This window comes from Cervus elaphus, chromosome 7, assembly GCF_910594005.1.
Source record: "Cervus elaphus chromosome 7, mCerEla1.1, whole genome shotgun sequence".
Lineage (NCBI taxonomy): Eukaryota > Metazoa > Chordata > Mammalia > Artiodactyla > Cervidae > Cervus > Cervus elaphus.
This window is the reverse complement of record NC_057821.1, coordinates 48,088,135-48,109,324: the sequence shown is the minus strand read 5'-3', so window position 1 is coordinate 48,109,324 and position 21,190 is coordinate 48,088,135. Positions and strand designations below refer to the sequence as shown.

The following is a 21,190-nucleotide window of genomic DNA, read 5'->3' as shown; positions in this document are numbered from 1 at the left end:
GGCGATCACACCTTCTGGTTATAGTGATCATCAGTGACAGACTAGTTTTAGAATTTAAAAAACTTTTTACTTGTACTAAAGTAGATTGTTCCAGAGAAACATGCGAATATATTCTTCTAAGTAACAGGTTTAAATTGTCAAATAGATAGCCCCAGAGTATTTTTCAAATGTTTTCATATATTGGTTTTTAAAGAGAAGTTTAAGATAAGAAATACACTTTAAATAATTTGACACCAGGTGGTTAGTGGTCAGGTGACCATGCAACTCCCATCTTAATTCTGAGTCACTGAGGATTCAAACAGGATTTATATCTTTGAACTAAGGACAGTTTGGGTGAGATTCTTAACCTTTTGGAGATGACCACACAAATATTAATTGATCGGACCTGAAACAGAACAAAAGAGTTGTATGGTACAGGATTGCCTGATAAAATACAGGATACCAGTTAAGTCTTAGATTTCAAATAAGCAACAAATAATTTTTAGTGTATGCGTCTCCCATGCACTGTTTGGGGTAGACTGAAGGGGGACACAGGGAGGGGGTGGCAGAGCCGTTGTGGGTGACGAGGGCCCCGGGGGCTTCAGGAGGAAAGCGTTTCTTAGAGGGCACCCCCCACGGCAGTCTCTCCTGCCGCCCTGTTAGGGTAATGCCCGCCTGTCACCTGCAGGGTGTCTGAGAAGTGAACACTCCTCTTCCGACTTCTCAGCAGCCAGCTGGTCGGGTCTGATGAGCTGGCACTGCCTGCCCACCCATTCCTCCCCCCGGGTGCCCTGGGCCCGGCGGGCCCCCCCAACTCTTGGACGTTCTGTTCTCTTCCCGGCAAGCCCACGGTCTCCCTGAGAGGACCACGTGGCCGGCACTTCCTCTCCAGACTTGTGCCAAGTCTCTGCAGGCATCTGGTAGGAGTTTCCTTCGAGCGCCCAGGCGCCCTCTTGGTTTAAGATTTGGAGGTGTGGGCACGGAGCGGGGAAGAGGGGAGCGGGAGACGGGGCGGGTGGGGGCAGGCGTGACCTTGTTTTCCCTGCTCAGTCACTGCGCTCCCCGGGAGTCTTTCCCCATCTGTCTTCCCTGTGTTCTTGCCGTGGGCATCTCGGGCCTTGCCTCTGGAGGTGCAGCAGCCCTCCAGAGCTGGTCTTGGTGATGGGCCATGAGAGCCATGCTTTCCCCATCTTGCCCCGAGGAGACCGAGGCTCAGGGCGGGTTGAGTGATTTGCCTGCAGGTGTTCAGTGGTGGTCCTAGGTTGGGAGCCTGGCCAGGTCCCCTGCCGCCGCCCCTGCCCTGCCTGAGGATGTGGGGTGCGTGTGTGTCCTGACCCGTTCCAACATGCAGGATGGGGAGGTGGCTTGAGATAAGGTGCAGCACGGCTGTGGACCCCGAGCTGCTGACAGGATGGTGTTAGTCACACACCTTGGCCCAGGTGGAGGCTGGCGCCCCGTGGGCTCACTTACCATCCTCTGCTGTTTCACAGCCTCGGCTTCCAGAGGTAGTCTCTACATCAAGCTGCTTAGTGATTTTAGAGAGTGCTCAGCAGCAGGAACAGGGAGTTCCAGCATCTCTACGGGGTCTCCCAGACATGTTTCCAGGGCATCCCGCCACCTAAACAGGCAGCATTAAGCAGCCCAGAGAGTGAATGTCCAGCGGGGGACTCGCTGTTGCTCAGATAAGGGACATGTGGTCTCAGCCCTTTCTCTGCGTGACTCAGGCTCTAGGAACCGAGTCCCAGGAGGAAGCTGGCGTGGCTGGCGCACTTCGTGTCCTAGCGCGGTCTCCACTCACAGCTCCTTCCTCCTTCCGCTCCTCTGCTGCCCAAGGTGTCTCGGGGGGGGGGCCACCCTGGTTCCTTCCTTCTCAGCCTGATCAGTGCCGCCTCTTCAGAAGATGGCTCACTGGTTTCCGCCTTTCCCCCTTGTGAGCATCCCGTGTGTTTTCAGGCTACAGGTAGAAGAGACAGTGCCAGAAAATGGTTCATTTCAGCCCCACCCGACTTCCTCCTTGTGAAATGGAGCGTCAGGACCCTGTGAAGGCTGAGGTGCCTCCAGCTCTGCTGGTCCTAGTCCCTGGCCTCGCCCACTTCCTTGTGGTTGGTCTCACTGATCTTTCTTGCCAGCCTGGATCCAACCTACCTCTCCCACCCTCTGTTCACCAACACCCACATGGGGGCTGGAGTCTGTGGGATGCACACCTCTGTGTGGAGAGCGCTCCCAGTGGGGTGACACGCCTCAGTGTGGAGAGCGCCCCCAGTGGGATGACACGCCTCAGTGTGGAGAGCGCCCCCAGTGGGATGACACGCCTCAGTGTGGAGAGCGCTCCCAGTGGGATGACACGCCTCAGTGTGGAGAGCGCTCCCAGTGGGATGCACACCTCAGTGTGGAGAGCGCTCCCAGTGGGATGCACACCTCTGTGTGGAGAGCGCTCCCAGTGGGATGCACACCTCAGTGTGGAGAGCGCTCCCAGTGGGATGCACACCTCTGTGTGGAGAGCGCTCCCAGTGGGATGCACACCTCTGTGTGGAGAGCGCCCCCAGTGGGATGACACGCCTCAGTGTGGAGAGTGCTCCCAGTGGGATGCACACCTCTGTGTGGAGAGCGCTCCCAGTGGGATGACACGCCTCAGTGTGGAGAGCGCTCCCAGTGGGATGCACACCTCTGTGTGGAGAGCACTCCCAGTGGGATGCACACCTCTGCAAAGAGTGCTCCCAACCTCACTGGTATTTGACTGCTTTTCACTTTCTTAGGCGGCAGCTCTGAGAGTGTCTTCCTGGCCAGCCCTGCGTCATCTCTGCCTGATCCTAAAAGAAAGAGACCCGGGGGTCAGGAGAGCAATGGTGAGCTGGCTGAGGGGGCGAAGCCAGGTCATCACACTTACTCTGGGCGTTCACCCTTCATTCCCTCCTGCCCTACCTGCCAGACAGCGCCATGGGCCTCTTGTAAAATTTCTCTCTTCATTTCTTGACTGTTCCGACACCACGGGTGTGGGTTGAAGGATGACATAGGTCTTTGGTGCAAAGGTACCTGTGAAGGTAGTTACAGGTGCATTTAGAAACACCCCTGCTAATGCAGTCTCCTGTGACTGTTACCAAATGGGTAAAATCATCAGATACCTTCCATATGGATCACCAGGCAGCAAGGCTTTTCTGAAGACTGTGACAATAGAATACTAGAAGGGTTCTTGTTTTCCTCTGTCCATGCAGTCTGGAGGGCACACTGCTATTTAAAATGTGTGACTTATGCAGTGAAAGGGGGACTTTTAAAGACTCCTGTTGGTTGTCACTTTGGGAATCTTCCTAATTGGATATGATACTTCCAGGTCATTGAGTTGGTTTCTAAACTTAACCTTAGCATGAATTTCCTCATCCTGAGACATCCGCCTGGCTCTTGAAACCAACTCTAAAAGTGAAGCGTTTACCAGTGTGGAGGTTGTAGAGTACCTCATATAGTAGGGAGAAGCAAGAAGCCAGCCGCTCTGTTTGAAATCAAGAACCAGATCACAGTTCACAGCTTCTGACTTGTTTTCTTCTCGGGCCTGGTTCTCTTGTTTTCACACTGGCCTGACTCAGGCAGACTGTGATTGTTGCCTCTGAAGAATGAAATGTTAAAGGGAAAATATTTTCTTCTTCCTTACAACAGAGCCTGAATAATTATTAAACATTAGGTTCGACATTTAGTGAAAAGAAATAATTTGAAGGGTATACACACACACACAGAAAACGTTAAAATGCTTTACAACTTGTCTTCACACAAAAAGCATGACTTTTTTTTTTTTTTTAAACATGGGCATTTTTATAAATTTAGCAGAAAACACCTGTGAGGTATGTGAAGCATGGGTTCTCCTGTTCACCCTCTGGGGCCCACGTGGAGCTCCCTAGAGTAACTTTTTTTTTTAGTTTTCAGCTGTGCTGGGTCTTCGTTGCTCTGCACGAGCTTTTCTCCAGTCGCAGCGAGTGGGGCTGCTCTCTGGTCGCCATGCACTGGCTTCTTACTGTGCTGGCTTCTCTCGTTGCCGAGCGCAGGATCGAGGCGTGTGGGCCCGGTAGGTGTGGCCCCTGGAATCCAGAGCACAGGCCCAGTGGTTGTGGCCCTCGGGCCTCGTTGCTCAGCAGTGTGTGGGACCTTCCCGGACCGGGGATCGAACCCCGGTCTCCTGCACTGGCAGGCGGATCCTTTACCGCCAGACCCCCAGGGATGCCCCGCACACGACTGGTTTCTGATTCCACTTACCCGTCCTTCTAACTGCACTGTCTCTGATGGTTCTAGACATCTGTGTTTAAAAACCTCTATCAGCTGTCTGGAACCATCTCTCAGAAGGGAGTGGACGTCCCTTTCTTTGGTTACAGCTGATGCTCAAACTTGGGGTGTGTGGATTCGGGTGGTGTGAGTCCTTCCCGTCCTGGGAATCCCGGGCGCCAGGCCCGTGTTGTCCATTCCCCTGGGGCCTGGTGATGCGCCTCGGAACCTAAATGGAAGGCCAGCCCCCATCAGCGGGTCAAGGGAGCAGTGCTGACTGACTGCCTGCTTGCTGTGTCTTGCGGGTATGTGTGTGTGTGATCTGTCTGTCTGTCTGACCGGGGTGTGTGTGTGTGTGTGTGTGTGTGTGTCCGACCAGGGCAGCCCTGGGGTCATGAGACAGCAGTGAGTCCTGTTTGTTGCTACATAAAGCCTTTTCCCAGTGACCTCAGAAGCTGAGACCTTGGAACATGGCAGCTGGGGAAAGCAGAGGATGCCAGTGAGGCAGTAGACAGTAGCACAGCCCCACGCCCTGAAGCCCACCCCCTCCCTTCCCCGGCCCACCTCCTCTCTCCTTCTCTTTGTCTTCAGGCTCTGCCCTGTCTCTGCCGCGCGTCCATCCTTGCAGGCGCAGGATCAGGTGCTATGGAGCCTGCAGAAGGACTCCTAATGGAAGGAGGGGGTGCTGGTCACAGCAGATAGCAGCTGGGACAGGCAGGTTGGGGGGCGCTCGGTGACCCAGCTTCTTCACACTCGGGGTGCTGGGTGGAGCACGTGGTCTCTGGGGAGACTCGGCCCTGCTGGCCCCTCATCTCCCACTGGCACAAGTGTAAAGCAAGGGGGCAGAACCTCCCCCGTCTCGCTGGCTAGAGCCACAGGAGCCTTGAGCAGAGGTCGGACGGGAGGCACCCTGGGAATTCGAGGACTCAGCTCTTCCTGTCCAGGTGGGCAGGTCAGACCCCCGGAGACCCCCTGGGGTTCAAGATGGCCCTCCATCCCGCTGGGTTCCCCGCATCTGCGGTGCTGCCAGGCTGGGGATGCCACACGGGCATCCTCGGGGTGTTGGGCACAAGTGGCGTCCTGCACACACCCCTCCTCTCAACTCTGTTCTTGTTATCACGTAAGATTTTTTTTTTAATTGTGAGACTTAAAGATATGTGTCTTGCTTTCATTGTTAACTTTCAGTATTTTAAAGACAAATAACTTATCCTACTCAGGATGAGGGAAGATGATCATTTGCGTTATTGATGTTCTCCCTGTATACTTCTTAATGTGTTTTATTTTCTTGAAAGGGGTGGGGGGTGGGAACCAATGCCAGTGATCCCCGGAGAAGGAAGCGGAAGCAGACTTTCCTTTTTCGCTGCAGTAGAAAGCCAGGTAAATATGTATTTTTTTTCCCCTGATTCAGGTCAGAAACCCTTCCCTTGTCAAAAATGCGGTGCCTTCTTTTCCACCAAATCTAACTGTGAACGACACCAGTTGCGCAAACACGGAGTTACTGCCTGTTCCCTGAGAAGAAACGGGCTTATCCCCCAGTCAAAAGAGAGTGATGGAGCCCGTGATAGCACAGGTAGTGCCTCCAGGCGGTGGAGAGGGGCGCCCTTAGCCGCCCGGCCTCCCTTTCTCTTCAGGAGCCCGCGTGTCCCAGCTGCTGGGGAAGGTCTGACCTTCCCTGCCCTCCCCCCAGACGCCGGTTCGTGCCCTTTGCCCCCTAGAGCTGGGCGGTGCGGGAGGGTACACAGTCCCGCTCTTTGTAGGAACACGTCTGAGAGGGATGTGAAAGCGCTGGGCTGGTGGTGGTTTCGGAAACCCCAGCGGGGCCGCGTCCTACCGGGCGGGGATGGGCCCGCTGGGAAGGTCCTGCAGGAATCCGCGATGCCCCGCCCCCCATGGGGAGGGGCCGGCCAGGCGTGGTGTTTTCTTTTCAATAACTCTCTTCCCAGTAAAAACCTTGGTCTTGTTTGAGAAAGCACTGTGCATGTCCTTTCTTTAATCCCATCTCCGCTTGCTCCGAATCCGGGTATTATTCTCGTGTGCTGATACGCGCTTCCTTCCTCCAGCCCTCCAGAGCAATTAACGGCTGCCCGTGCGTCTCCCGCCACCTTTTCCCTTCCAGCTTCTCTATTTACTCATGTTCTCTGTTCAGTACCTTCCGTTATCTCCAGCCGCTGGGGGTTTGTGTCCGTCGCCCCCAAAACAAAACCAAGCACCGGCTGCCTGTGGGTGACTCAGACGCGGGGCTGCTTGGCTGGTGCTGAGTAAGTGGTTGCAGGTGTGGGTTCAGTTTGACAGATCGCGAAAGCTTGACTTTCCCCCATTTTTTGAAGCCGAGGAGATTCCCGCCCCAAGTGTGTTTTCCTAGTGTTTCCTAGTGTTTCACTGTGTCCCATGCTTCTGCAGACTGACTGGGGCGCGGGTCCCCCTCTTCTGTGAGTGAGCATGGACTGGAGGGCCGGCTCCAGCCCCCGCCCCTGGCCGCCTCCTTCCTGTTGTCAGAGACAGGGAGGGGCGCAGAGAAGGGGGGGGGTCGATACGGAACCTCCTCTAGGGCCACACACCACCCCCCAGCCAGTGAGACCGGCCGGATCAGCCCTGGCCACGCCCTTGGCCGTGGTCAGACCCTCTCCTGGTGGAGGGTACACCCCTTCCAGCTTCCAGGCCCACGTGAGTGGCGGGGATCTTCGAGTTGGAGAGGGGTCCGGGCGCCCACGGAGTCTTGCTGTGACTGTTGCCCTCGGGCCCATGGTGCTGGGTGACCTGCCGTTCACCCCGCGAAGCTGGCCGCTGGGCTGGCAAGGCGCAGCTTCGCTGGGACGGCCCTCCCAGTGTCTTGAGTTTCAGCTGCCACGTCAGGTTCTGCCTGGCCCCACTCTCACAGCCCATCAAGGTCCCCAGGGGGCTGCGGGGCGCCCTTGGCCCCCACACTGGCAGATGAATCTTAAAGTGTAACAGCCACGATGTACACTTTGGGTTCAGCATCTTGAGCTGTGTGACCAGGAAGCACCCAAACCAGGGCTCCTGCAGACACGAAGCTCGTGTGGCCTGGGGGCAGCTCCATGTCTTCCCGGTGGGGGTACTTGTTTTACAAACTGCAGTCCTGGGTTTGGTTTTTCCGAGTCTCACAGCGGCCTCCTCACCCCCACCCTGCCAGGAGAGTGTGCTGGTTCCCTTTAAGGGACAAAGCTTCTGGAAAAAGAAAATTCAGTGAGAGTCGTAACGAGAAACCAGCGTAGAGAAAACAGAGGTTTGGTGTAATTGTGGTCATGGTCCGCGGTGAGAAAGAGGGCTGAGAGATAAGACGGAGAGGAGAGGAGGAGGGTCGTGGAGCGGGAGTTTGCTGCTTTTGAGAGCTTTTCAAACCAGGTGAGGGCGATGGAGGGTGCAGGTTTCTCTCAGGCTCCTTCCCATGAAGTTAAAAGTCAGGCTTTGGAGAAAAACCATGAAAACACAAAGGCAGGAAACGACCCAGGCCGTTCTTGAGGGATTTCTAGGTTTATATGCCTAGGTTGCATTTTCTGAAAATCCCAGAACATGTTTTGCAACGTAGGTCTGACTTTCTCAAGCACAGAAGGTCTCTCACAGCAGTGTGCCCTAGATTTTCCCCAGAGGAACGCGGACAGTGCTGGGATGGGGCAATGTTAGCTGAAAGGGACGTGTTGATCATTCAGAGCCAGGCTGAGACTGAGGGGCACTTCGTCCTCGCGGAGGATGCTCCTGGGTCTTCCTCAGGTGATGCTTGTCACAGCCTCCCTGTTTGTGGGCACCTGTGGGTGATTTTTGAAATCAATGTGAGCGTGAAGTTTTTTGGGTTTTTTGGCCGTGCTGTGTGGCGTTTGGAATCTTAACTTTCCTGACCAGGGATTGAACCAGGGCCCACTGCAATCAAATCCAGGGAGCTCCCCAGCATGGACGTTTTGAAACTGTTGCCCCCTTTGCTGCCCTGAAGCGCCCCCCCGTGCCCGCATGGGCCAGGCCCCTTCCTCCCCGCCGCACGCGCCCCTGCCCAGGCAGATGGATATTTAGGTGTAGGTTGTCAACTCAGTTGGAGAGCATGAGATTCCTCAGAAGCAGTAGACGTGTACTTGTTGGCCTGACGCGGAGGTCTCCACTCTCACACGGGAGGAGCTTTGGAGTTCTTATCTACGAGTGCCTTCAGAGTCTGTCTGCTTCCTCTAGCAGTTTTCTTAGATTTGTGTCAAACAAGGGCCTGGCTGACAGGAACAGAAAATGTTTAAAGCTGCATGGCTTACAAAAGTCACCAGCTCAGCCGCCTGCATTTGGGGAGGGCGAGGTCAGCGTAGGGCCTGGCCTTGTACATTGCGCAGCCACAAGACCCAAGAGGTTAAGTCCGTTGTGCCCGAGGATTGCCAAGAAAACTCCTGGAGTGGCTTGCAACTGGAAGGGCCCGGCTGCCCTACTGAAAACGCCCTCTGGTGGACGTCGGGCAGAAGGCGCCAAGCTCCCCAGAGGAAGCCAGCTGGCCTCCGCTGCCTTCAGAGAGCTCCATCTCCCCCCCTGAGGAAGGCCCCGCGGTCCGAACGCTGATCTGAGTATACTGACTTGGGTTTGGTTTCAGAATTCACTTAGTTTATCATCTTAAATATATTCTACTGCAGTCAAATTTTAAAAAACCCATGTTCTTTTGGTGAAAAAGAAAACAGTGATTAGGGGAACAGCCTAGAATGTACTGGGACAGATATAAGCAACCAGACACACACATACACCCCTTGGCCTTCCCCCCGCCCCTTTGGTTTTAGTGTAACTACTCACTGAACCAATAAATAAATAGGAAACCAAGTATTCTGTACTTTTTTATTTTGAAGTTTACACCAAAATCCATTTAAAAGGTGCTCTCTGAGCAATTAAAGAAAATGAGCATCTGATTTTTCCTTGGAAAATGGCCTAGATGTTGGTGTGGAGGTGTGTGTATATATATATATGTGTGTGTATCTGTGTGTGTGTATATATATATATATATATATGTATCTCGGGAGTCTTTAATCTTTTGGGTAATTGCCAAAAGCCATTTATTCTCAGAAAGTTTATACTCACCCCACAATTACTTGCTTCCTTCTGAAAGCTTCTGAGATATTGCACAGTGGCTGCCAAAAACGTAGTCAGAGTGAAACCAATGGAGAGAAGGAAGCGGGAGAGCCATGTGTAGCGGGCCTTGGTGGGGCTGATGCCTCTGCTTCGCGGCAGGCCTAGAGCTGCCCCGATGGGAGATCACAGAGCCTGTACCTCAGGCCGGCGTGGTGCCGGTCTGCGCACGGCAGGGGGGGCAGGTTTGGTGTGTGAACCCGGGCTCGAGAACGGGCCTTGTGAGGGCGGCGCGAGCCGTGTAGTGCCACAGAAGAGTGGGTTCCGTCAGCCTGCTGCCGCAGCGGCACCCCAGCCATTGCACCTGTAGTTAAAAGTTGGGCTCGGCAAGCTTTAGCTTCACCGTCAGAGCTCATGATGGAAAAGGGGCTAAGACCTTGTTCAACCAGAATGGCGAGGAGATGGTGCTTTTGATCAATACCGTCATCTCTTGGGTGTCGACAGTGTTCCCAGGGGGCCAGCCCTTAAGAAGGCCGATAGAAACCAGCGGACTGTCCACATCTGGTTTTGCTGTGGAGAGTGGACAGGTAGGAACCAGTCGAGAGACAGGAAACGTCTCTGCTCCCTACCCGGGTCCCGACAGCAGCCAGGGGGCCCGCAGGTGTGCAGACAGGTGTGCATGTGTCTCCTGTTGCCCGCGAGCTGTCCTGGAGACCAGCCGGCAGGCGGGAGCGTGCGGGCCACAGGCACCGAGCACTTGCTCTGGGCCACGTCCTGTGAGCCCCTCCCCAGATCCCGTGGTGGGGGGTGGTCCTTTGTATGCTGCATGTGTATACGGCTCTCTGCTCTGGAAAATAACTCCTCCCGCTCGGCTTCCTCAACCTCGCTCGCGCTGCGAGTCTCTGGAATGCGCCCGCTGTCCTCTCGCGGTCCTTTCTGTCTGGCTGCCCTGAGCCGCTCGCCCGCCCCTGGGGACCCGGAGCATCCCTGTGTGTTCCAGTGGGTGGAGGGGAGGGCAGGGGTCGTGGGCACAGGCAGCCTGGTACCCCAGCCTGTGTGTGTGCCCGGTGGAGGCTCCGTTTTAAAAATAACCTCAGATACGCCTGGGGGATGTAAGGGGTGACGAGGATTCGGGTGAGAGAAACCCTTGCTCGGGTTTGGGAGACAGGCCCCGAGGGGTGGGTCATGGGCGAGCCCTCGGAAGGGGTGTGTTTGTGGACCCAGGTCTCAGCCTGCCCCGTGCTTGCTTCGCAGACAGCCAGTCGGACGCAGAGGCCTCGGTGGCAGGCAGCGAAGTGCTGGACCTCACCGCCCGGGAGCCGCCCGTGCCGATCGCGGACGGCGCATCAGAGCCCAGCCCGGCCGCAGCCCCGGCCCGGGAGGACCCCCCGGGGGGCACGCAGGAGGAGGCGGAGCAGGTGGTGGCAGAGGAGGACGTGCAGCCAGAGGAGGAGGACACGCAACCCGCGGAGGAGGAGGAAGGGGAGGAGGAGTGCGCGGAGGAGGAGCCGGCCGAGGCCGCCGACGGCCCCGAGGAGGACACAGTCAGCAACAAGAGCCTGGACCTCAACCTCGCCAACACGCTGATGGGCTTCAAGCTGGCCGAGGGTGAGGCAGGCGCTCAGGACCACAAGCACGCCTGCCACGTGTGCGGCAAGAGCTTCAAGTTCCTCGGGACCCTCAGCCGCCACCGCAAGGCCCACGACCGCGAGGAGCCCAGCGACGAGAGCGCGCCCCCGCGGGAGCAAGAGGGGCCGCCCCCAGCTGTTCCTGAGCCCCCCGCCCCCGAGCCCCCTGCCGAGGCGGAGGCCACGCTTGACGCCCTGGCGGAGAAGCAGAGCGAGGCGGCTGAGGGCCCCTCGGACGGGGACGGGGATGGGGAGGGCCCCGCCGAGAAGAGACCCCTGGAGAAGAGTGACGATGACAAGAAGCCAAAGATAGACGTGCCCAGGAGCGCAGCCAGCAAGGCGGATAAGAGGAAGAAGGTGTGCAGCGTGTGTAGCAAGAGGTTCTGGTCCCTGCAGGACCTGACCCGGCACATGAGGTCGCACACAGGTGAGGGCACGGGGCAGGCTCGGGGGGAGGGGGGCGGGGAGCAGGGACACAGCTGGCGGCTGCGGCCCCGGGCACACAGGGCGCGCAGAAGGCTCGTCCTCTCAGCACCCCCGGGCTGCCGCGGTAGTGTTTTCCAGAGCCTCCTGCTCTTGCCCTCTGCACCTCAGTCACCCTATCTCTAGAAAGGGGGTGGTGGCTGTCCTTGTCTTCTAGAAGCTTCCAGAAGAATACGGGTGTCAGGAAGCGCTGCAGGGTGGCCCAGGAAGCTGCAGTGAGGCAGGCGTTGGGCAGGGCTCATTGCCCAGGCCTGTGCGGGGCGCTCCTGGGTGTGCCGGCCAGCTGGCTGTGGTTGCCCAGGTATCTGCAGGGAGGCACCGGGGGTGCCCGTCAGCCAGCAGGTGCTGAGTTGGCCATGCAGCCGCCAGGTTGATGGGGCTGAACGGGATGGGCACCTGTTTACTGCCCTGGCACAGTCTCGCTCCTCCTGGAAGCCACCACCTCTGGGCTTGAGGCCGCAAACCCCCCCGCAGGGGCGACTGCTTGGGTAGAAAGGAGGGCTGGACGTGCTCAGGACACCTCGCCCTACCGAGCAGGAAGACACCCTGGCGTCTTGGTCTCCACTTTCCTCCCCTCCCCGTGGCCCTGCACTGGGCTCCCAGCAGAGGTGTTCGTGGGCTCCGGGCAGGCGGTTCCCTCAACTGCTCCGCGTCCGGGAGCAGGGCGTCTGCAGCTCTGACTCCGCATGGGGCCAGCCCTGGGGCCCACCGCGCCGCCCTTCCTCGGGGCCCTGTCCGGCGCCTGTGTGCCCAAGGGTCCCAGATCGGGGGTGAGAAAGCAGTCTGGACCACGGCTGAGGAGACGCTCTATGCGGCCCTGCTCCCCATCCTGTGCTGTGATTAGGACAGAGGAGGCTCCTGTGAGCGGGTGGGGGGCTCGACCGGCCCACCATGCCACCCCTTGGGTCTTTGCTGCGCCTTGGGCAGAGCTGGCAGTGTGCGCCGGCAGCCAGCCTCACAGCCCTGAATCCCTCTCGGTTCCGCAGGAGAGAGGCCCTACAAGTGCCAGACCTGCGAGCGGACCTTCACCTTGAAGCACAGCCTGGTGCGCCACCAGCGGGTCCACCAGAAAGCCCGGCACACCAAGCACCACGGCAAGGACAGCGACCGGGAAGAGCGCGCTGAGGAGGACAGTGAGAGCGAGTCCGCCCACAGCGGCGCCCACCCTGCGTCGGAGGGCGAGGCAGATGCGGGCCTGCACGCCAGCGCCCACGTGGCGCTCACACGGAGCCGGAGGGAGAGCCTGGCCGCCAAGGACGCTGGCCGCCGGGAGGAGCGGGCGGCGGCGCGGACGGCGGGGGCCAGCCAGGCCGCGGCCGGCAGGAGCACGCCCAGGGCCGCAGCCTCCGGCAGCCCCCGGGAGCCGGCGCCCCAGGGCGACCCCGGCCGGGAGAGCCCCTCAGGCCTCGTGCAGGACCTGCTAGAGCTGCCAGGCCGCAGGCCCGCCCACCCCCTCCTGCCCACTGCCGACAGCGCCTCGCTCCTGGGCCTGGAATGACGACCCGGCCCGCCCCCCAGCACGCAGACGAGAGCCAGCAGAGCAAAGCGCCCTGAATCCGCTTCCTGAGGTGCCCTCAGTGCCCCTCGGCTGTTGGGGGGCTGGAGAGAGAGGGGTTGGCTGCCCCCCGGGTGCCATCGCCTTACAGACCGCGGGGGAAGGGCCGCACCAGCGATTCGAGTGCCTTAACTACTTACAGCCCCTGGTGTCGTCCTGGGTGTTGTGTTTCCAAAATGACTTTTTGAAAAACAAAGCAAATATTTTAATGAATTATTTGGAGAGGACCTTTTCATTTAAGCATTAACATTACCTTCTGTCTTGGTGTGTGTGAGCTTGTTTTTGCGAATCTGTGATAGTCACATTTGTTCTGTGAGCTGGAAACAGAAGAAAAACAAACAAACAAACATGCCCTTGGATACCTATGGCCAATAACTGGAAGAAAGTGATGTGAATTTCATGTAAATTCCCAGAGGAAATGTGGATAAGATGCTCATTTCTCAAATAGACTTTTTTTTTCTGTTTGCTACATGGTGGAGCTGTAATTTGGTCCTCGGTGTACTGCAGGACGTGGTTGATGAAGGTTTCCAATTTGGTTCAAGCCAAAACCAGGAAAGATTCTAGCTTCGACCTGGTACACGTTCCCACTCTCTCAGCGTTAGACATGCCATTACTGCTACAGTTTCCAGACAGAGGAGAGTCCCCCTGGCAACTGAACCAGCGGAAAACATGCATAGATGTCATATATCTGATTCCTCCCCCCCCCCCCACCCTTTTCGGTATATGTATTAATAATATTATTATTATTATTATTATTTGTAGTTCATCAGTTTGCTGGTCTCTGCAGTCAGCAGAAACAAATGGGCAATATTTGTCCTGGGAGACCTGGGCCGCCCCCGCCTGGGCCCCCCGTGTGAGTGTCCGCCCGCAGCCTCTGCCAGGCCCCCTGGGGCGGCAGCTCTTCTACTGTACTTAGACACGCCTCTCTTCTGTGACTGCAGCACCCAGCAGGGGCCCCGCAGTCCTCCACCCACCCCAGGGGGTGCCGGGGGGCAGCGGGGAGGGGAGAGGAGGTGCGGTGGGCACCGGGGCCTCCAGGGAAGCCGGGCGGCAGGACCTGTCGCTTGCCAGGTCTTCCTGCCAAACCCAGCCCAGGCCTCGCCCGCCTGCGCCCCCCATCCTTTGCAGAGCGAGGGAATTCTACTACTGGTAACAAAACTGCACATGCGAGATGGAAGAGGAAGAATAGGTGTATGTTTACCTTCCTGTAATCTGGGGTTGGTGCTTGAAGATAAACACGTCTCCGGTTTCTGAGGCGCCCGAGCCCCTGGGCGCGCAGAGGTGGATTTTCTTTCCGTGAGCATCGTATGCAGGCAATAGACCCCCTCACTGTAGCTGCCAGCAGTGACTGGAAACTGACCCTACTGTAGCTGGGCTGTGCTCAGCGGCCTGTCCTCTAGCCAGGACCCCCTGGGACCCCCCAGCCTCAGTGCCTCAGGCCCCCTGGGACCCAGGGCTCCTCTGTCCTCAGACCTGTGCCCACCACAGGGAACCCCCCCCACCCCCCCACCCTCCACTTCCTCACCCACTCCTGGTGGCCAAAATCCAACTGCCCAGACTTCAAAGGAAGCTGCGTGTTCTTGACATGATGAAAAAGCGGTATCTTTGCATGTGAAAGGAGAAAGGTTGAGGTATATTAAGATTTTTAACTGTATTAGGGATGTGTGAACCAGTTTCAAAATGAGGTTTTATTTACTTTAGGTGAAGACGAATCAGAACCAATGACCCCCACCCCCCACCCCAACCCCATATCAACTTCACATCAAGTGTGGTGTGCTTACCTAAAACCAGTTCATTCATCCCTTAATTTTTTATGACGATTGTTGTTATTTTCGTTGTTATTATTATTATTTGGGTGTTTTGTTTTCCTTTGCAGCTCTCCACACTAAAACTCGGAACGTTGTGGGGAGAAGCCACGAGTTAACTATGTGCTGGGGTGAGATGTAGCCGGAACCAGCCCGGCACCGCGGCCAAGGCTGCCGCTCGCAATAATCACTATTGATTTAAAGCTTTATTTAGCCTTCATCTGTACCCTCGTAGTCGATAAGGTCTTGCCACATTTTATTAGTGAGGTTGAAAGATGTATCATTTGTTTGTTGTTCTGTCCCCTCCCCCAATATTAAACTGTGAAATTTGTGATTTGTTTAAACTCTGGGTGAATCATAGCTTAGTTTGCATGTCCAGCTAATGTTCCTATACATTTTGTTTGATTCTTTTTCTCCTTCTCTCAGGGCTTTTACAAAAAAAAAAAAGAAATATATATATATGGATCTTCTGAAAAGTTTTTTGAGGTGCAAGTTTCTCTCTTTTGTTTTTTCTCTTTGATTTATGAACACGATGCTGAGATTCAATCACTACATGAAACTCCCGGCTGTGAAAACAAAAACCCGAGGCTGTTTCCCGCCCCCCCCCCCCCAGCCCCCCGGGGAAGCCGTGTGGCAGTCGGATGCCTGTTTGTTTCAGAAAGTTTCACCGTTCTTTCCACGCTCTGTTCCTCTCTTTCCTCCAGAAGGAAGTTGATCCTGGTGATTTCAGCCCATGCATTAAACAGGAAACAATAATAAATGTGTAGAATTCATATTTTTCTAAAGGGAACTTAAAAAACTGCTGCTACATGTTACGTACAAAACTGGTTTATGCCACATGAACAGAGAATCACAAGTTCAGTTTTGGTACTTCTCGTTCCTCTTTGTATCCAGTTGTATAGTACTTCCAAATTCAAAATGAGAAGAAACGCTGTTCTGTATCAAACCATCTAAAAGCAATAAATGTTATATTTTAAAAACGGCAGGTTGCCGGTCCCGTGGCCGTCCTCTGATTTGCTGTGGTCTTGTCGGCTCGTCCCCCACTCACGCTGCTGCCTGTGGGGGGTGGGCTTGGGCGTCCGGGCGGGGAGTGGGGGAACCTCAGGCCTGCTTGCTGCCCGCTGGGCACCTGGAGTTCCCACAAGAGCCCTCACCCAGGCAGCAGCTCTCAGCCTCGGGCCCGCGTCCCTGCTCGCCCACCCAGGGGGTCTCTTCGGGGCCCTGAGTGGTTGGCGGCGGCCCCTCGGGACTCACAACAGCTGAAGCCAGGGGCTGTGTCTCTGGGCCGCGCCCCCTGGACGCATGTGCTGGTCCTCCCCGTCCAGTCGGGCTGTGCGTGTGCGGGGTCGAGCTGTCCCCTGGGCGGAGAGCTCCCAGGACTCAGACCTGCAGCTGTGGACAGGGCAGGGGCCTGGACAGCACGGTGGCCCCAGGGCTCGGGGGACGGGCAGGTCAGAAGCCGCGCTTGCAGGATCTGCCGTCACAAAGCCGCCGAAGGGCCAAGGCCCAGACCCTGTAAGCCCAGAGTGGATCTCAAAGCAGCTTGGACGGAAGCGGGGCTCGGGGCAGCTGGTTGTCGATGTTTCCAGCAAGGTGACCATGTCACAGTTACAAGCGCTGAGTGCTCGGGTCCTTCAGGCCTCCAGGTCCCGCTGTCGGGGACCCCCCACTCCCGCTGCTGCACCTCCCATATTACACACACCAGTCTCAGGAGACTGTGGGGAGATCCAGTGAGGGGTCCTGAGTTGTAGTAATACAACAAGCAGCTCACAGGAAGCAAGCCCTCCAACCTGTCCAGTCGTGGGAGTCACTGAGCCACGCTGACAGCCACCCCGCTTCTTGGCGGATGGGGTCGTTCCTGGCAGGGAACCAGGACCGTACGTGGTCGTGTGAAGGGCGCAGGCTCATCCCCTCTGGAATGGGATGCCCAAGACGGAGTGCAGACTCCAGGAAATGCCCGTGTGTGTGTGTGTGTGTGTCTGTGTGTGTCTGTGTGTGTCTGTGTGTCTGTGTGTGTGGCTGTGTGTGTGTGTGTGGCTGTGTGTGTGTGTGGCTGTCTGTGTCTGTGTGTGTGTGTGTCTGTGTGTGTGTGTGTCTGTGTGTGTGTGTGTCTGTGTGTGTGTGTCTGTGTGTGTGTGTGTGTATCTGTGTGTCTGTGTGTCTGCATCTGTGTGTCTGTGTCTGTGTGTATGTGTCTGTGTGTGTCTGTGTGTGTGTGTGTCTGTGTGTGTCTGCGTGTGTGTGTGTCTGTGTGTATGTCTGTGTGTGTGTCTGTGTGTGTATGTGTGTGTCTGCGTGTGTGTGTGTGTCTGTGTGTGTGTCTGCGTGTCTGTGTCTGTGTCTGTGTGTGTCTGTGTGTCGGGCACAGACCTGGGCGGTGCTGAAGGAAGCTTACCGGAGGCGAGAGATGGGACCTCTCAGAAGAGCAAGCCTGTTCCTTAGGAAGGGGAGATGAAGTTCATCTGCCTCGTCCCCTCCCCTGCTCGGGGTTGTGAGCTGACCCCCTCCCCAGGAAGCGAGCTGCGGGCCCCTCCTCCAGGCGCCCACCTCCGCCGCGGGCTGAGCGTCCTGCTGACCCCAGGCAGGAGGGGAAGACTCGTCCTGCAGGCGGGAGCCCGCGGGCCCTGCACAGCGGGCGTTCCCGGCAGAGCCTGTACTTGGGCTCTCAGGGCGATCTCTGTCGTGAGCCTCTGCATTCCGGGTGACGTGTAAACACGTGGGTTCGGGTTTCTCGCTGACCCTGCAGAGAAGCCCGGTCAGGCGCAGGGGGCCCCAGAGAAGCAAAGGCCGTCTTCAGCGAGCCCCACTTCCCCTTCAGCCTCCTCACATTAGAGAGCCCATCCTCGGGTCCACCTTCCCTCTGAGAGCTGAGGAAGCAAGAGACGTTCAGATGTAAAGATCAGTTTTGCTTCTGCACCCATCAAGACAAGGCTGAGGCCTTGAACCGCATGGAGCTTCGGGGGCGGTTTCTGCTTGTTTTTCTCCAGGGTCAGGTTAGCCAGGTGCAGGCTCCGCCGTGTGCCCGGCGCTGCCCTGGGCCCCGGGGGGCAGAACGAGGAGCCAGGCAGGACAGGCCTCTCCCTGCGGAAGGTGGGTTTTCACGGTGAGACGCAGGAAATGGAAGAGACGGGGAAGATGCAGAGGCAGGCCAAGTCCAAGGGCAGAGTAGCCTTGAGGCGGTGGGCTGCCAGCCCCAAGGAAGTCACCCCGAGGGCCGGGCCTGGGGACGCCCCCGCGGGAAAGGTGCTGGGAGCAGCCTGGCCCCGCAGAAGCCGCTGTGGCAGGAGTGGACAGGGAGAGGCCGGGTCCTAGCTGGGGGGGCCCTGAGTGCACTGGGGAGGGGGTCCAGGACGAGGGCGGGGGGGGGAGCTGCACGGAGACCCCAGGAGGCGGCCTGGAGCTGGCGGGGGGCGGGTGTTGACAAGGGGCCCGTCTAGGCTGTGTTCTCAAGCGGAGCCAACAGGAGGGGAGGGCAAGTCAGAACCCAGACTGGCAAGAGGTCAGAGTTCAGAGGTCAGCCCTGCCCCCCAGTGCTCAGAATGAACTCACACAAGAGGAGGCTTCACTTGTTTTTTTAAAGTAACCTTTTTTTGTTTCTTTTTTTTCTTATGCACGGTAGAGGGTACCTTGCCAAGAGAAGAGAAAGGAAACGAGTCCTTGGTCCTTCCTGCCCTGTTCCCAGGAAGTGGCTGGTGCCAGGGCCACGTGAGTCTGTCTGGGGTGGGTCCCGAGGGCCAGCAGCGTCCTCCCCACTGTGACCCCCGCCCCCCACCACCCTGACCCCCAGCCTTCATCCTCCTTAGGTGTCCGTCCTGCCTGCCCCGTCCTCCCCTGAGACACGAGTGAGGACCCAGGGCAGCACAGGGAGCTGGAGCCCCGGGCGCCACATCCACACAGGACTGTCCCGGCGCGGGGGAGGCCTTGGGGTGTCCGGCTCCCGATGCAGCCTGGCCACTCTTCCTGGACAGAACCGGCTTTGATGGGCCAAGTGGACACTAACCCTGGTGGCCCCGGCCTTGACTTCTGATCGTGTCCCCGGACAGGGGTCAGGGACTCAAACACGTCCCTCACTGTCTGCCGATCACCACCCCACTCCTCCCGCCCCTGACCTTATCGCTGTAGCCAAGGCCTGTAAATGGTGGGCTGGGCTTGACCTTGCCTCGCCTGACTCCAAGGTCCATGTTCCTGGCCTACTGGGAGACCCGTCAGCCCCTCTGTGCCTTTAAATGTAGGTCCAAGCAGCACAGGTCCGATGTGGCCTGTTTCACTGTCTTCCCATCCCCAGAAACAGCATTAAGGGCTGCTTCCCTCTTGCTGCTGCTTCTCACACACCATGTGTTGTTTTGGGTGTGGTAGAATAACTACATAAAGTTTGCCATCTTGGCCTTTTCCCGAGAGCTCAAGTCTGTGGCATTAAATGCATTCAGGTGGTGCAGCCGTCACCCCCATCCTCCGCGGAAGTCTTCCTCTTCCCAGACTGAACCTCGGTCCCCATGAGACACCCTCCCGCAGCCCCAGCCCCCACCACCTACCTTCTGTCTCTGGGACTTTGGCTGCTCTGGGTTCCTGTGTAAGCAGAAAGAACATCACGTGTTTGAAAGACAATTTACTCAACACCCTGTTACTGAAGGTCTGATAGGCAGAATGGTGGGTGATTTCGTCACCAAGTCGTGTCCGACTCTTTGCGACCCCATGGACTGTAGGCCACCCAGGCTCCTCTCTCCATGGGGTTTTCTAGGCAAGAACACTAGAGTGGGTTGCCATTTCCTCCTCCAGGGGATCTTCCCTACCCAGGGGTCAAACCTGGGTCTCCTGTACTGCAGGCAGATTCTTTACCGTCTGAGCCACCAGGGCAGCCCAGGGGTGTTGGTGGTGAAGAGTCTTCCTGCCGATGCAGGAGACCCGGGAAACAAAGGTTCGATCCCTGGGCGGGGAAGATCCCCTGGGGGAGGAGATGGCACCCCACTCCAGTGCTCTTGCTGCAGAATCCCGTGGACAGAGGAGCCTGGCGGGCTTCAGTTCACAGGGTCGCAAGGAGCTGGACACGACTGAGCAACGGAGCCCTTGAGAGGCAGGCGCTCAGACGCGGGGGTGTTCGTCTGGAACTCATGCGGGGGCAGGCGGAAGGCAGCACGCCTGGTCTGGGGGTCCCCCTGCCTGAAGACGCAGCAGCAGCCCGCCCCTGTGCTGGGGTGCAGGGGGATGCAGGAAGGGCTGAGAGCTGGGTCTGGCCGGGAGGCTGCCTCCTGCCTGCTCCCTGCCCCCTGAGGAGGGGGTGACCACGGTGCCCACCTCCTGGGATAGCCATGCAGACCCCACGGGGTAATGCACGGGGTTCTCAGCCCGGGACCTGCTGGTGGACACGCGGGCTGGGGAGGCGCTCAGGTCTTGTTACCTCTGAGGACGCCTCCTCCCTGCAGCGTGTCTCCCCGTCAGAGGCCGTGAACCACGGGTCTCTGCCCTCCGCGGCGGCCTCAGGGAGGGAGTACGGGCCTTCCCTAGCTCCCCCAAACCAGGCCCCCACGTCCTACCGCCTGGGGACGGGGAAGCACAGGCGCTCAACCCCAGCCAGCCGCTCCCTGCAGACAGCGGTCCCGGAGCGCGGGCCTCCCCTGCTCCGTGGTCCAGAGCCGCCAGCTCAAGGCCAGCCCGCGGTGGCCTTGGAGCTTTGGTGAGACCACGAGGGGGCCCCGTGAGCTCCCCGGCTTCCCTCAGACCCCCCCCCCACACACAGCTCAGGGGGGCCCCCGGCCCAGCCTCCTGTCACAACCTCCTTCGAGGCAGAGCCGGGTTCTCTCTACTTGGGGTGCAGGTGGGCGCCCAGAGGGGGTGGGCCCTGCGGCCCCCCCGGAGCTCAGGGACCAGCTGAACGGCTGGGCCACATGAACCCAGCCCCCATCCTAGGGACGGAGGACTGGGCGGACCCCGGCCCCTCTGGGGGCTCCTCCCCACACCCCACCCCGTGCCCACTGCAGCCTGAACGCAGCCACCCGAGATTCCTGCTGCCAACTCGCAGATCCCAAAGGCCCCTTGCAGGGACCGAGGAGCGAGCAGGACCCTGGGGCATGCCACCCGCCACCCCGCCCCGGGTGCCAGGCCACCCGGGGCCCTTCCCACCCCCAGGTCCTGGAGCGGCCAGGAGCAGCCAGAGGACTGGGTTAATTTTAAACTTGAAATTGAAGGTTACTCTCTAACAACAGTAAAACCGGCCCCTCCGATTCTTGGCTGCCAAGGCGGTGTCCTAAATAAGAAACCAGCGGGCGCTCCTTGCCCAGTTCGCTTGGCAGGAAGCCACAGGCCGAGGACAGGAGGAGTGCCCGCCTGCCCGCTTCACATCGGCCTCCGCCATGCCCGCCACCGGCTGTCAGCGCAGGGAGCCAGGCCCACCAGGCTGCAGTGGGTCTGCAGGCCTTCTTGCCAGGACCGCCGCTCTGTGAGACAGAAGTGATGCTGCT

At 58.0% G+C, this 21,190-nt stretch overlaps 1 protein-coding gene and 1 long non-coding RNA gene across 4 annotated transcripts in view; both read left to right on the top strand.

The window, feature by feature from the left end:
• RREB1 (ras responsive element binding protein 1) overlaps positions 1-15,720 on the top strand; it is a 121,297-nt gene extending 105,577 nt beyond the window's left edge. For 2 of the 3 annotated variants that reach the window (XM_043908595.1, XM_043908593.1), the window contains exons 11-13: positions 5,633-5,794; positions 10,519-11,319; positions 12,362-15,720. In XM_043908595.1, coding sequence (XP_043764530.1) covers positions 5,633-5,794; positions 10,519-11,319; positions 12,362-12,873 — 1,475 coding nt within the window. In that variant the 3' untranslated portion in view covers positions 12,874-15,720. The remainder of the gene's footprint in view (positions 1-5,632; positions 5,795-10,518; positions 11,320-12,361) is intronic. The other variant, XM_043908596.1, reaches the window with a different exon arrangement.
• A 1,329-nt stretch (positions 15,721-17,049) lies between these two features.
• Positions 17,050-19,245, top strand: LOC122697627. Its single transcript, XR_006342123.1, has 3 exons — positions 17,050-17,825; positions 18,355-18,444; positions 18,539-19,245. It is a non-coding gene; the product is annotated as an uncharacterized LOC122697627 (long non-coding RNA).
• Positions 19,246-21,190: the final 1,945 nt, after the last annotated feature.